The 13446-nt window shown below is 28.7% G+C and overlaps 1 protein-coding gene and 1 long non-coding RNA gene across 3 annotated transcripts in view; one reads left to right on the top strand and one right to left on the bottom strand.

The window, feature by feature from the left end:
• The window catches only part of LOC116433829 (uncharacterized), an 18496-nt gene extending 9531 nt beyond the window's left edge, over positions 1–8965 (bottom strand). The window contains exons 1-3 of one of the 2 annotated variants that reach the window (XR_013000109.1): positions 8753–8965; positions 8563–8631; positions 8413–8455 (exon numbers count right to left, since the gene is read on the bottom strand). This is a non-coding gene — a long non-coding RNA (uncharacterized LOC116433829). Of the gene's footprint in view, positions 1–8412; positions 8456–8562 lie in introns of both variants that reach the window. The other variant, XR_004236376.2, reaches the window with a different exon arrangement.
• On the top strand, positions 491–13446 carry nes (lysophosphatidylcholine acyltransferase 3 protein nessy). The gene is made up of 8 exons (XM_031992368.2): positions 491–848; positions 2407–2514; positions 7294–7416; positions 7905–8020; positions 9670–9828; positions 10782–11012; positions 11419–11727; positions 12067–13446. The coding sequence occupies exons 1-8, from the start codon at positions 764–766 to the stop codon at positions 12337–12339; spliced, it is 1404 nt and encodes a 467-aa protein (XP_031848228.1). The 5' UTR covers positions 491–763; the 3' UTR covers positions 12340–13446.

Genomic DNA, 13446 nt, shown 5'->3' with positions numbered 1-13446 from the left:
TTATAATTTTGCCATAAATGATTTTAATATATTAAATAAATAAATAACGTATTTTATGTAAACAGAAGGTATACATTTGTATCTATAGTTGTATGTACGAATATATTTGATATGTTTAAATAATTTATTACTTGCGGTTTCAAAAATATTGAAGAATAGATATTCTGTTATTAATATCTATGATGACTATTAACTATTCAAAAATGCATGAGTATTGTAAATCTATTCAGAATGATTGAATAGAAGGATATAAACACATTTGTATTTACGTTTGTATCTTAAATAATAGATTGCATAAGCAAAAGGCAATGTTTTTCAATCACAAGCGAGTAACTGTTTTAAAGCTTACGAATGAAATTTCTAACTTAATATTTATACAATTAAAATAAAGTTACTAATTAACAGCAGCCGTATATATGCAGTACTAGCAGATAGATTTGTACAATGCACTTTATATTTATACGTTCCTAAACGTATTAAATTATTGACTGTTTCGAATCGTCATTACAGATAAAAACATTAATCGAGTGCATTTTTGAACGCTTTTCCTACCATTATACAAAGTTCATATTCTGTTTCTATGCACCTCTGTAGTATTAATGTCTGATAACCTCAGCGATAATGAGTTGCAGTGACGCTGTGAAAAATTACGAATATTTTTGATAAAAACTAATTCATGGAAAGTGAATTAACGCGAACGTTAAGTATTTGACTTGATAGTCGAACTTGTGAAATAGAAAATCAAGTTCGAAAAGGAATAACAATGTTAAGTAGTGTATTGTTGAGTTTCTCAAATGCCCTAGGGACTTCTGAGGATGCACTTCGACTTCTTATCTCCATTTTACTTGGTAATTGAATCAGTCACCAAAATAACATGATTTGCCACTTCTTTCCGAGACTTTCTGTACTATTTTTATACATTATTGGAATCCATTAACCTATAATCTCAATACATTTGCTTTACTTAATCATTGATTACATAATCAATTTGTATTCAATTTTTTGTTAATATTAATCTGCTGAATTCTTGCATTCCCCAATCTACATATTCATTCAATTTCCTAACTTTAATGGTGATGATAAAATTTGGTGATGGCTCAGAATATGTAGAAAAGGTTACCTACACTTCATATGTTTCACTCATGCGCATAGAATAAGCTTCCACTTCGCTCCTGGAGTTAATGATAACGTTGATATACATACATATATATATATATATATTATTAACAGAAACAAATACTTGTACATTATGGGGGTGAATGTATTTTATTCTGTTCATTGTTCTTTGTACAGAGATGATTGCCATATAATTTGTAACGATTGTGGAAAACAAAAAATAAACGTTTGTTATGATTCATTCGTTTGACTTTTGTGTGGCAATATTCCATTCTTTCTATTTGGTTATTATACGATTCAACGTTGCGATATTAAGACTAATAAATTCATTTTAATAAATTATATAAAAATAACATGACCTTCTCGTAAATTTTTCCTACCTTTTACTCAACAAAAAGTTGGTGATTTGTTTATTGGTAGTCTTTCAAATGTTTTTACTTAATATTACAATAATAATTTCAGCAAAAAAAACTTACTGTTCCTTTATTTCCCTTTTCGTACAATTTTTTACCCTTTCCTTGTTTTGTAACAGTAATTTGCGAACAGTAATGTTCGTAGGATTATTAATTGAAGTAAGATGATGAATGTTAATGCAGTTCATTGGAGATGAATGCAGTTTTAAAAATGTATTTCCATTATACGCTGTGATGCGAAACGTTTTTCACATTATTCATCTTTTGCTTTTGTTTTACACGTAATTAGATACACGTTACGAAGGTGATCAGAATTTTAAGAACAATGCCAGTTAATGCGTCATATGTGCTTAATCGAATTGTAATTGTTTTGTATCATATACAGATTTTATTCTTAGCACGTTGGTGCGATCTGCGTACCGTATTATGTAACATGCGTAAACAAATTGATTGACAACTGTTCGTTCACCTGGAAAGATCTGTTCATAAAATGTTAATGCATCTAAAAATGTTCAATACACTATCTGCTTATGTAACTTGACAAATATTGGAATAATGTTGAATTCATAGTGTATTCAGAATAATATTAATACGATAGTTTGCATATGGTTTTTCTGAGAAATTTTAGCTTTAAAATTTCTTCACGTGTATGAAATGTGTCGTTGTTTTGTGAACTTAAAAATCATTGAGCGTGAGACTGAAAATATGAGTAAAGAAGACTAATGTTTCAAGAACTGAAAGTAATGAAAATGCTACTACTAACATCAAATCACAAAGTGTACATTAAATTTTGTGTTTTAATCACGACTGTTTTATGGATTCGAAATTTGCGTTTTAACAAAATAGAGTGATAATGGAAATGTAATTGAACTTTCAGGATTTCCCATCGCCCTTCTTCACAGGTACACACTGTACGGGAAAAGTCCGGTATCTCAGCACTTACTTTTCATAAGTTCCGGCCTTTTGCTTTGCTACTGGAATTACGGTAATTATTTGCGTTCTAATTTTTTACTTATTTAGATATTGTTTAGGGAAATGAATTTCAGATCACGATAGATTTTATGAAATATTCCTTAATTTCCTTGCGTTCAATATAACCTGCGAATCGATATAAAATACGAAATGATTGAAATTTTTTGTGGATGAAGCAATACATTATATAATGTTAAAATTAATTATATTTCAGTTAAAACTAACACTGGCCTGCAAAATTTAGCTTTTTTTTGTTACAACAGGTTTAATAGTATTTCTTATACTGAATTTAAATATGCAATCTATTTTTCTTCATCACTCTCAGTTGTTGAGAAAATCAATTTTGAAGAAAAATTCAAATTTTCACCTTTCGACATTTCTGTGTCTTAATACTGAAAATTTCTCAAATTTTTCTTACACAGTATTATTCTATGATCCTCCTTAAATACAATGATGTATATTTTAATATCATCATCAACATTTAAGCATATTTAAACAATATTCAAAGGCAAACCGGTACCCGAAATATACCAATTTTTGAGGATATTTTTCAATTTATCTTATTCTGGTCATAAATATTTACTTTCAATTAAATTTTATTAAATTTAAAGGTACATATATACTAATGTAATACTGTATGTATATAATTAGTTTCCGCGCCTAAATTGAAAACAATGTTAATATGTGTATAAGATTTTGAATCAAATTCAACTTTAATTTTATTTCATTTCAGCGAAAGCAATATTAATTTTTTGCTTTAAAGAATGGGTGATAGTATTTGTTATGTAAATTGTTTTTCGACATTAGTTTTATTATTATTTCCATTTTCGTTTGGAACATTGTATAACTTTATTACAATTATTTTATAAAATTTTCGTGAACTAACATTTACATAAATAGTTTTTTATTGTGTTTTAAAATGGCGAAATAATTAAGCCATTTTCGTAAATGAGGCTTCTTAACTTCGATATTTTGTTTTCTTTACTAATATTATTACATTCTTTTGGGTATTTACTTACAGGGGTGTCACTTTATAAAAATTCAAAATAATATATTAAGAAAAGAAAGTAAATCCTTTCGTTGAAATAGGGAACAGTTGATTAGTGCAGTTAGAGGACCTATTATTTTTATAAATATACTTTTTTAGTAGACAACTTTTTAGTACATTTTTTAGTTGAGAATTACATTTCTACAGATATTGGCTGAGGACCAAATCAAATACAACAAATTTCATCGATACCTTCATCTATTATAAAGGTAATCGTATTTTGGTTGTAGAAATTATATTTGCTTTTCGCACTTGTAGTGTTTCAGTTTTTTGACGAATTTTAGATACAAAAGTACTCAACTATACTTAAGTTGTACTGAACATATACCATGAAATATTGCAATTTTGTTTTTCTATAATTTTGTACAGTATTTTTCAGCGTGAAATTGAAATTCTATTTAAAGTGATAAAAATCAAATGAAGTTTTACTACTAAAAGTAGCTGCACAAAGATAATTCTCTTTTTAAAAATTGGCGATATTGCTTTCCTAGATATGTACTTACGTAGTATTATATCATCTTACAGTCAACCTCTGAATATTACCATTGAAAATGAATAGTGCTTAGTCTTGCATTTTATTATCACTATAATAATTATAATGACAGATACAGTAATATATATTTATTTAACGAGTATTTAACATGAATCAATATAGTAAAGACTATAAATTATTTGAGAATTCTTCATTGCGGTATTACATAATAACGGAAGATTACATTTTTATTTTAAATGTAGCATTGTATTATTTACAGTATTGAAAAAATAAAATTGTGTGACTTTAAGTAGTAAAAGTTTTTGTCACTTTATTCCAAAAGTATATCATTTGGTAATAAAATCGGCATGACATCTGCATGAAATTTTATGCACTGTAATTTGCAACTCATTTTTATCAACACGTGTAATTGATTTTTCAAAGATAAGATATGTAATAAATTTCAAAAGAAATTGTTTTCTTTGTACATTTAAATAGGAGGAATGAGAATTACATTATTATCTGTATCCCGAAACACGTAACAGACCGATATCAGTGAAGTTAGCTTTGATAATTTTTAGACAACAGAAGTTGGCCAATACTATTGCTTCCAATCGTTTCTTGGAAACTAAATGTATAAGGTCAAAGAAACATTTACTTGATGAGATTACAATTTTTTCATTCACACGTGGATCAATAAGTAACAAAACCTTTTTTCAAGATTATTACACCACTGTTCTGTAATAATCAAAATCGCGAAAATGTCGTAACAATCGTTCTTTCGTGCAATTTTTATATTATTTTCCTACTCTTGTGAATCTTTTTTTATCGTTAAATAATGGCAAACTTTAGGCACAGTATAATTTCTGCACAATACGCTGTTATTTTCCTAAATCTTGTATTCTGTAACTCGCTTTGGAAATGTCTTATTGAAGTGACGCTTTTGTAAGTACTTACGTAATAAGCAGCATTAATTAGGAAATCACTGTAATGTGTGTAGGTAGTTATTACAATTCTTACATAAATCATGTTCAAAATAAACGATTTATACAAATACACGCTCTGCAAACATTGGAACGTACCCTAGAAACTACATGCATAATATATCTCGTAAGATACGTTATAGTTGCAACGAAAGTGATTCTATATGTAAAATCAAATCAAAAAGTACTATACAATTTTCGTAATTCATTGATTCTTCGTTTCTCCTAACCCATTCACTGTCGATTAAAATGATAAATTGTTGACAAAACGTGTATATTCTTCTCAATAAAGTGTTAACCCGTCAAGGATGGCGCATAATTCCCAGTTTATTTTAATTCTTTCAGATTCTTCTTTCTCCGTTACAGATGTAATCTTAATTCGTTGATATTTTTTGCAACTATCTTTAATGATAGAAAATTGAACAAATTGTAATCAAATAGAAGAGAAAATAAAGGGACTGGAAGAGGTATCAGCATCTGCACTTACGCGATACATAGGTTGCTGCAAAAGTTTCGGAAATCATTCAACACGAGAATTTATATCTTTTTCGTAAAGCTTTACATTGTTAAGGTTAAAAAGTGCCGACACAATACAAATGAAAATGTACTAATGTCGAAGGAGAATAGTTTGGAAAACAATGAAACTATTAGTTCAAACTTATTTGTGACTTTTCGTATATCTTACAACAACCTACGTACCATGTAATTTCTGAAAGGATAAGTAGTGTATACGTTCGCGAAAAAGTTATCCTTTCTGACACGACACCCCAACAAATAAAGATAGTGCCTCGTAGTTTTCTATCGCGATATCTCTAAGATGTTCGTATACAGTGTAAAAGATATGCAATTTTAAAAGCCGGTATTCCAATAGATTCTGTTACCGATAAACCACCGAGGTCACAAGAGTTTATGCCCACACTATTTCACGTACTCGTACAGTCCGACCCATTATTTGATCGATTTCATATTTTTCAGCGGTTAAAGGGTTAAACATGATTGGCTAATGTGTGTCATGTAAAATATCTATTTATTCCTTTCGTTTGCAACAAATGATGACGTTTGTAGATATAATATTAAAATTTCCATTGATCATGCTGTCATCCACTTATTAGTTCATAGATTATCATCTAGTTAATTATAATGAAAAACAAATAAGTCATGTCACTGTCATCTTTTATAATTGTTCGTAGAACTAGAAACAATTAATAAAGGAATATTACGTCACGTCACTTAGTTTTATGTGTATAGGTAATATTTATAGCTAATATTATTTAACGAATGCTAAATATGAGAATGACATTGCAAGTCTACTTGGAAAGTTGGGTAAGATAATTGTACTCAATCGAACCTGTTTGTTTTTATTGAAGTATTGTATAAGGCATTAAAGAAGTTTTTTTTTAATTCTAATATTTTGAATAACTTGACAGTAATAGTTTTTCATGATTTTTTTTTCCTCGACTTGTGTAATTTGCTTTTTCTTAAATGCAGTGTATGGGTAAAGGATACTTGACATCTTTATATAGACTCATTATTATTGGCATTATTATTGGCATAGTGGTACTTCAATTATTTAAACTAATGAAAAATGATTATCAATGCTACATGTTAGATTACGATAATATTACTTGTTTCACGAACCATGCAAAACTGCAGCAGTTTTAAGGGATTGTTATTTAAAAGGAAAAATTGTTAGGCTCTCATTTTCTTAAGCGAAATCGTAATCGCGTCGCTCGCATGATTAATAAGTCGCAAAAAGATACTTCATTGCTATACTTAGAAACTTCTAAGAAAATAGATAAAACTATTTTAAATGGATAACTGTTTACAGATAACTTTTTGAAATGAAGTACATTTTCCGGTATATTATTCAAGAATGATTAATAACTGAAACGTAGAATCTGAATTTCAAATGTTAGTATAAATTATTTGTTTCTCATCTTCTTTTTATGCTCGAATTATATTAATAGAAATTTTGATCTGAAATCTAATGGTTCTTGGTTGGTAGTCACAAAATATACTACAGCACTTTAAAAATGACTTGTAAAGTAGATTCGAGCAACAGTTCAATTTTTAAAATGACGCTCCTTTTACAATATTCTTGTCAGTAATATGAATTTTTAGAAACGTTCCAATCTATGTTTGCCGTCCTTTAACTTTCAGTTTTTCAGAAGAAATATAATGTTAATAGTGCCTGAGCTCTAACTTTTTCTATTTTGATCAATGTTATTTATAAAATCATACACACGCCTGTTCCTTTAACTGCACAAATAATGTTAATGATATTTTCAGGATTGGATGTAATTCACTCAGCAACGTCAGTATGCATTACTTATCTCATTTTGAAGTTCCTCGGTGGCACTACTTTGTCCGTGGTGGCTACATTTGTTTTCAACATGTCTTACCTCCTATACGGTACGGAAAAATTGTAATACGAAGATACATTTTCAGTATTTGTTAGAGAGGTCTTGTAGTTTAAGCGTTAAACGAATGTTATTCTCAATACTCTTATAAATAAACTTTTAGAATGATCGTGTATTATTTGAAAAATTATAGAAGTTACGGAAATGAATTAATAATAGCCATGAATTGGCTTTTTCGGGCACTATATCTATCGTTCACTCTACTTTTATTATCTTTATCCGTAAATTTCTGTTTCTATTTCTAAATTTTCTATATGGCAACTCAATTTTATTTTGGTAAGAGGACCAATAACTCATTTTTTTCCAAAAATGAACTTGCACTACTTTAAAAAAAAATAGCAGAATAAATAAATGGCAATTTAAATGGTAAAATTTATAATACATGCATCACTTTTACATGGTATGTGATACTAGATGACAAATATTACTGTAAAATAAATTCAGAAATAAAAAACTAATATCTTTTTTCATCGTTACCAGGATATTACGAAACAGGTACACATGATTATGATATAAAGTGGACTATGCCTCAATGTGTGTTAACATTGCGGTTAATTGGTCTAGCGTTCAATGTACTGGACGGCCGACAACCTGAAGTACGTAACACTATAGCAATATATAACACTTTAGTTTATTATAAAACAATTTTTGAAGTTAAGAATTAAAAAATGTACTTTAGTGAATTTATTCGAATTTATTTCAAACGAGATAGGGGAAAAACTGATTAGATGAATGATATCAGTTACCAAGTATACAGTTGGCCTTTGTAGTATTCAAATATTTAAACTGTTAACCCTCCATATGTGGTTCATTTTGATTTTAGATGCTAATATTAAAGTTTTCTTTTCTTTTATGTTCTAGCAGAGACTAAATTGTAAAAGTAATTAAGAAATATCAGCCTTAAAATAATAGAGACACTTCAAACGAATATTGATCATTACATTTATACAATAAATTTGGATAAATAACTGTTTTAACTAAAACTTACCACTAATATCCTGCATGTCAAGCTTCTTTTAACGATTTCAGCACTTTTGAAGTTGAATTACAAATGTTGTTTTATATTATATAGCATTTAAGAGTTATATATAATTAATACGGTTACTTTGTCATTTCGAAAGTGAAATTTTTTACTTACTTTTCAACGGACATGGTGTTGTAATAATTCTTAACATTAGGTTCACGGACATTTATTGTACAGTTTATTCTATTATTCGTAGACAAATTGATGTTCGTTCGTGAAAATAGTAAAAGAAAGTTTCAAAATAGACAATTGTTAAATAGACAGTCGTCTAATTGTGATAATCAAAATCTAGATAAATATTTACCAAATAATGTTTATGAAATTCAATATGAAATAATTCCTTTATACAAATTAATTGTATGCAAATATTCTATTACAATAAAGTTGTATCTCGATGGTAAGGAGAAATTAAAACGAACTTGAGAATATGTCACTCGACAAAGGCGTGTATAACTCTGACGAAAGAACGGTATATGAAGGACTGATCAGTGATTAAGTGGACTACGCTGCATCTCCCTTCTTATCCGATTACATGCACGCAATGAACTCGTTCTTACGATGACCATTGGCCGTTCTAAAGTCCGTGTTGGACAGGTTATTAAATAATTCTGTAATGCGAGGAGCTAGTAGATTTATGTGTTTTTCTAATGAATACGACATTAATCATTTAAAGTCAAACAGGGCAACACTGACGACTTTAAGCTTTGATATCCAAAATCGAAAACTGAAAATGAATAATTTAATTATTTACATTCTTCTTTTCTATTATTTATGATTTCGATGCACAATACAATCTTTCATGGAAAGAGTTTTTAAAAGTCAAGCAATTCTTGTTTTCAAAGGGGTTAACAACGTTACTAGAAACGTAATTAAAGGGAAAATGGAATAATGGGAAGATAGAAGCAAAATTAAAAAAGAAAGTCTTATATTTAGCTATGTTAAACGATAAACAAAAAGAAACAAACTTGTATTTTTTCTTACATTTATACATAAACATGATTTAATATGTTATTACGAGATAATCCATTAAAACTTAAGGTATATTTTCTAACTAGCAAAGCATTTTACAAGTTTTCGATTGTTATTAATTATGCAACGTGATCGATTATTCATACGGCCAAGTGTACGTTGGTAACGAAGTAAATCGGTATAAAAAGTAAAATAATGTTTAGAAGGATGAATGACGAACGAAGGAAAATGAAATAATAATTGTCATTTCAGGGAAAACTGTCTGCATCGCAGAAACAAGTGGCCTTGAAAGAACAGCCAACATTTTTGGAAGTAGTTGGATTTGCATATTTTCCGGGTTCCTTTCTCGTGGGTCCACAATTTAGTATGAAAAGATATTTGGACTTTGTAAATGGACAACTCATGGCTGATGTAAGTCCTGCATTAAGATATTGGGTTGATCAAAATATTTCCAGATTTTTTTATTCGTAATTAACAAAAAAATGGTTTTCTTTGAAACGAATAACATCTCTTTTCAAATTATTACAACGCGTATGAAGGATACTTCTTTCTTCGTTTTTACTTAGTTTTGGTTTAGCCAGCGAACAGTTGAGGATTCTTCTTTTTATTTCTTATAGAAAAACGTCAAAACTTTTGCATCAACCCAATAGTATTCCAAGCAAAAGCTTTTAAATTTTGAATATATTGATACAATAATCTCTTACTAGTATTCCGTTTATCAGTTTTATCTAATGGACAGTTGGTGTGTTCCTTTCTGATAACAGGAATTTCCTGGAAGATATTGAAACGAATTCTACGAAAGACCATTTGATATGGAAATATTAAACTTTTTTATTTTTTTATTTATATATATTACCCTTAGTTTCTAAGGTAAACTGAAAAATATTCGATAAAATTCATGAAATGTGTCTCGCTCGCCTTAAAAATTGTTTACAGTGTTGTATAAATAGATATAATTTCATTTGGGCGTGTCCGTAAAACCATTTTCTGCAAGAAAGATTTGTACAGATTATATATTAATGCACAAAAAATTTCGAAAATTAAAAATGTGAAATCCTGTTTGAAAATTAAGTTTATCTACGTGCGCGGGATATAAAGCTCTACAGGAATCACTTAGTGTTATCAAAACGGAGTAGAAGGACAGTAGTGAAGCAAATTTAGCCAGGCTGCAGAGAGTTTTTTCTCCAATCTAGCAGAAATTTTCGTGTTTTTAACATTTTAAAATGTCTCTATATAGTTACGATTAATTATAAGTATCGTATTTCTTTACTGATTCACCATCAATATCGAATTTTAAACACAGAATGTTTAGAAAGGTATGGTTCATAGTTGTGTAAATATGTTTAATTCTTTTATGTCTTCAGATTTTAAAAAAAGGAGAATTGCCAGCTTGTGTCAATCATGCTGTTTATCGGATACTTATGGGATTTGTATATTTGATACTCTTCCAATTAGGAACGTCATATATTTCAAATGAGTATATGCTAAGTATAGAACTTCTGAAACAGTCTTTCCTTAAACGTCTTCTTATAATTGGTTTCTGGGGTCATGTAAATCTATATAAATACATTGGTTGCTGGCTATTTTCTGAAGGGGTGAGTATCACACTCTATAAATACATCATATTGCTTTATATAATATTGAATAAATTTCTATTTGTACAGAATGTTGAAAGAATATAAAGGAACTAATGTTTATTATTTCGAAATTTAAGTTATATATAAATGTCTTAATATCTTATATATAAATATATATAAATATCACTCAATGTTTGATAGTAGATGAATTTTATTTTATGCAAAGCAGGAGAATATAATGAAATATTAGAAAATATTATTAAAAAAATTCAAATCGAACTGCGAATTTCAGGAATGTTGAGTTATTAAAACAAGACAGTACATGATTTTTAATATACCCCGCAAAATCATTACGATTTTATTAATTAATTTGTCTCTTAAGATATCCAATTAATATTATTCGACATCATTATTATTATTTTAGGTCTGTACAGCCTTTGGTTTAACATACACTGGAAAAGATGAGAAAGGTCAATTTCTTTGGAATGGATGTGAAAATGTTAAATTGTTAACATTTGAGACGGCAAATCGTTTTAATCATTATATTATGTCCTTCAATATAAATACCAACAACTGGTCTGCTGAATATATTTATAAAAGACTGAAATTTATGGGCTCAAAGTTGTACAGTCAATTTTTTACATTACTTTTCCTTGCTCTGTGGCATGGATTTCATTCAGGATATTACTTATGTTTCCTCTTTGAGTTTCTTATCATGTATGCCGAAAGAGATGTAAGTTTTATTTCTTTCCACGTTATTGTTAATATTATGCGAATTAATGTTATTCATTTTTTTTATTTATATTACATGTATTCGTATTTATTCATTATTCTTACATTTTAATAAGTTTTCTAGTGAACTTACTAATATTTTATCCTCTTCGTACTTAATATTATACATCTTTTTAAACTACTATTAATACTAATCTCTTGTACCAAATCTTCATCATTTGTACTGATTGCTAAAAAATTCTTATATCAACGAAATCACGTTAACAACACTCTTTCTTAATATCTTATTTTCGTATCATTTGCTTATATATATTTAAATTCTTGCGTTCTTTTTCTCCAGGTGACTGACATATTAAACAAGCAAGAAAAACTACAGAGTTTCATGAAAGCTCACCCTGAACTTCGAATTTTGTTCGCCATAGTTACGGCCGTCTACACGGTTATTTTTATGGGATACAGTATGACTTGTTTCATTCTTTTATCGCACACTCGTTACAATGCGGTTTACTCTTCCGTTTATTACTGCGGTCACATAATGTATATGAGTTACCCAATAGTTTCTATACTACTTAAAAAATTCTTCCTTAAGAGGCGACCAAAGAAGGTTGATTAATGAAACGAATCGTTGTAACATAAAGAAACATTTAAGGAAACAATACGTGATAGATATCTTTGGTGCTTAAAGTAATCTTCTTACGAAGATATAGACAAAATTTTTGTATGTACAAAGAGTTTTTATACATTGTGTTTTTTGCGCAAGGTAAATACGTCCTTAGATATTTTGAGAATGATATATACAAAAAGATGTTAAGTTAATTTTGATAAAACTTTACGTAAAGTTTCGTTTGGGATGGGTTAATTTTTCGCGGGTCATATCTATGTTAAGTAAAATTATACTACAAATTTCTATAGAATTAAGTAGCTTAACTACATTGTTTGAAAAGTACGGGACATCCTGTACATGGTACCAAAAAATAGTTTATTCAATACTGTTAACCGTCAGCCGTCGAAGTCGTATCGATACTGACCTGTGTTCTCGGCGTGAATAAGAGTCATGGAATAAACAACGAGTTATCAGACTTATAAGAATAATTTGAGCTTCTTCCCTTTATGAGTGAATACGATAACAAAATAATAATACACCGAACATAGTCTGTAAATAAATGTTATTTTTTTCTAGAAAAACACGTATTTGCCTTTGACAAAGCAATCTTATTCCTGGACTGGTTTATACTTTGGCGATCGCCGGTTAAATTTGTATTATTAGATTTCATAAAAATGATTGTGTACGTTAATCTAATAATTTATTAATTCCGAAAAATAATTTTGCATGTGTACTGCATTGGAAGTTGGAGATATTTGAATATGTTTTTGCAGTATCTTTATTTTTTGTATACAGTTCTGGGCTTACGGTATTACTAGTTTTCGTATTTACGTTTAATCTTTAGACTGCAATATTCAGTCGTAATTATCTAAGCACCAGCTGATTCTATTTTGGTCCACGTTCTGTTAGAATTTATTATAAAGATATCGATCTATTTATACAACATATATTCAAATATTCAAGGACTCCTTTAATGCAGGCTTTTAATATATATTTTTGTCAATTTATGTAACATACAATGAAATTGCTTAAAGGAGTATTTGCATCTGTGATGGTATATATTTATATTTGATGTAATGTTTAACTTGTAAATAAATGTTTGTGGCTAATGAATAA

The sequence above is a fragment of the Nomia melanderi genome, chromosome 14 (genome assembly GCF_051020985.1).
Source record: "Nomia melanderi isolate GNS246 chromosome 14, iyNomMela1, whole genome shotgun sequence".
Lineage (NCBI taxonomy): Eukaryota > Metazoa > Arthropoda > Insecta > Hymenoptera > Halictidae > Nomia > Nomia melanderi.
The sequence above is the reverse complement of the archived record's forward strand: the minus strand, read 5'-3'. Positions and strand labels throughout refer to the sequence as shown.

Bases quoted from the DNA above. Each gene is read 5' to 3' on its own strand.
- nes (XM_031992368.2), top strand. From the start codon at position 764: ATGTTAAGTAGTGTATTGTTGAGTTTCTCAAATGCCCTAGGGACTTCT. The intron at 849-2,406 runs GTAATTGAATCA...TTGAACTTTCAG, and splicing joins TCTTATCTCCATTTTACTTG to GATTTCCCATCGCCCTTCTT. The intron at 11,013-11,418 runs GTGAGTATCACA...TTATTATTTTAG, and splicing joins GCTGGCTATTTTCTGAAGGG to GTCTGTACAGCCTTTGGTTT.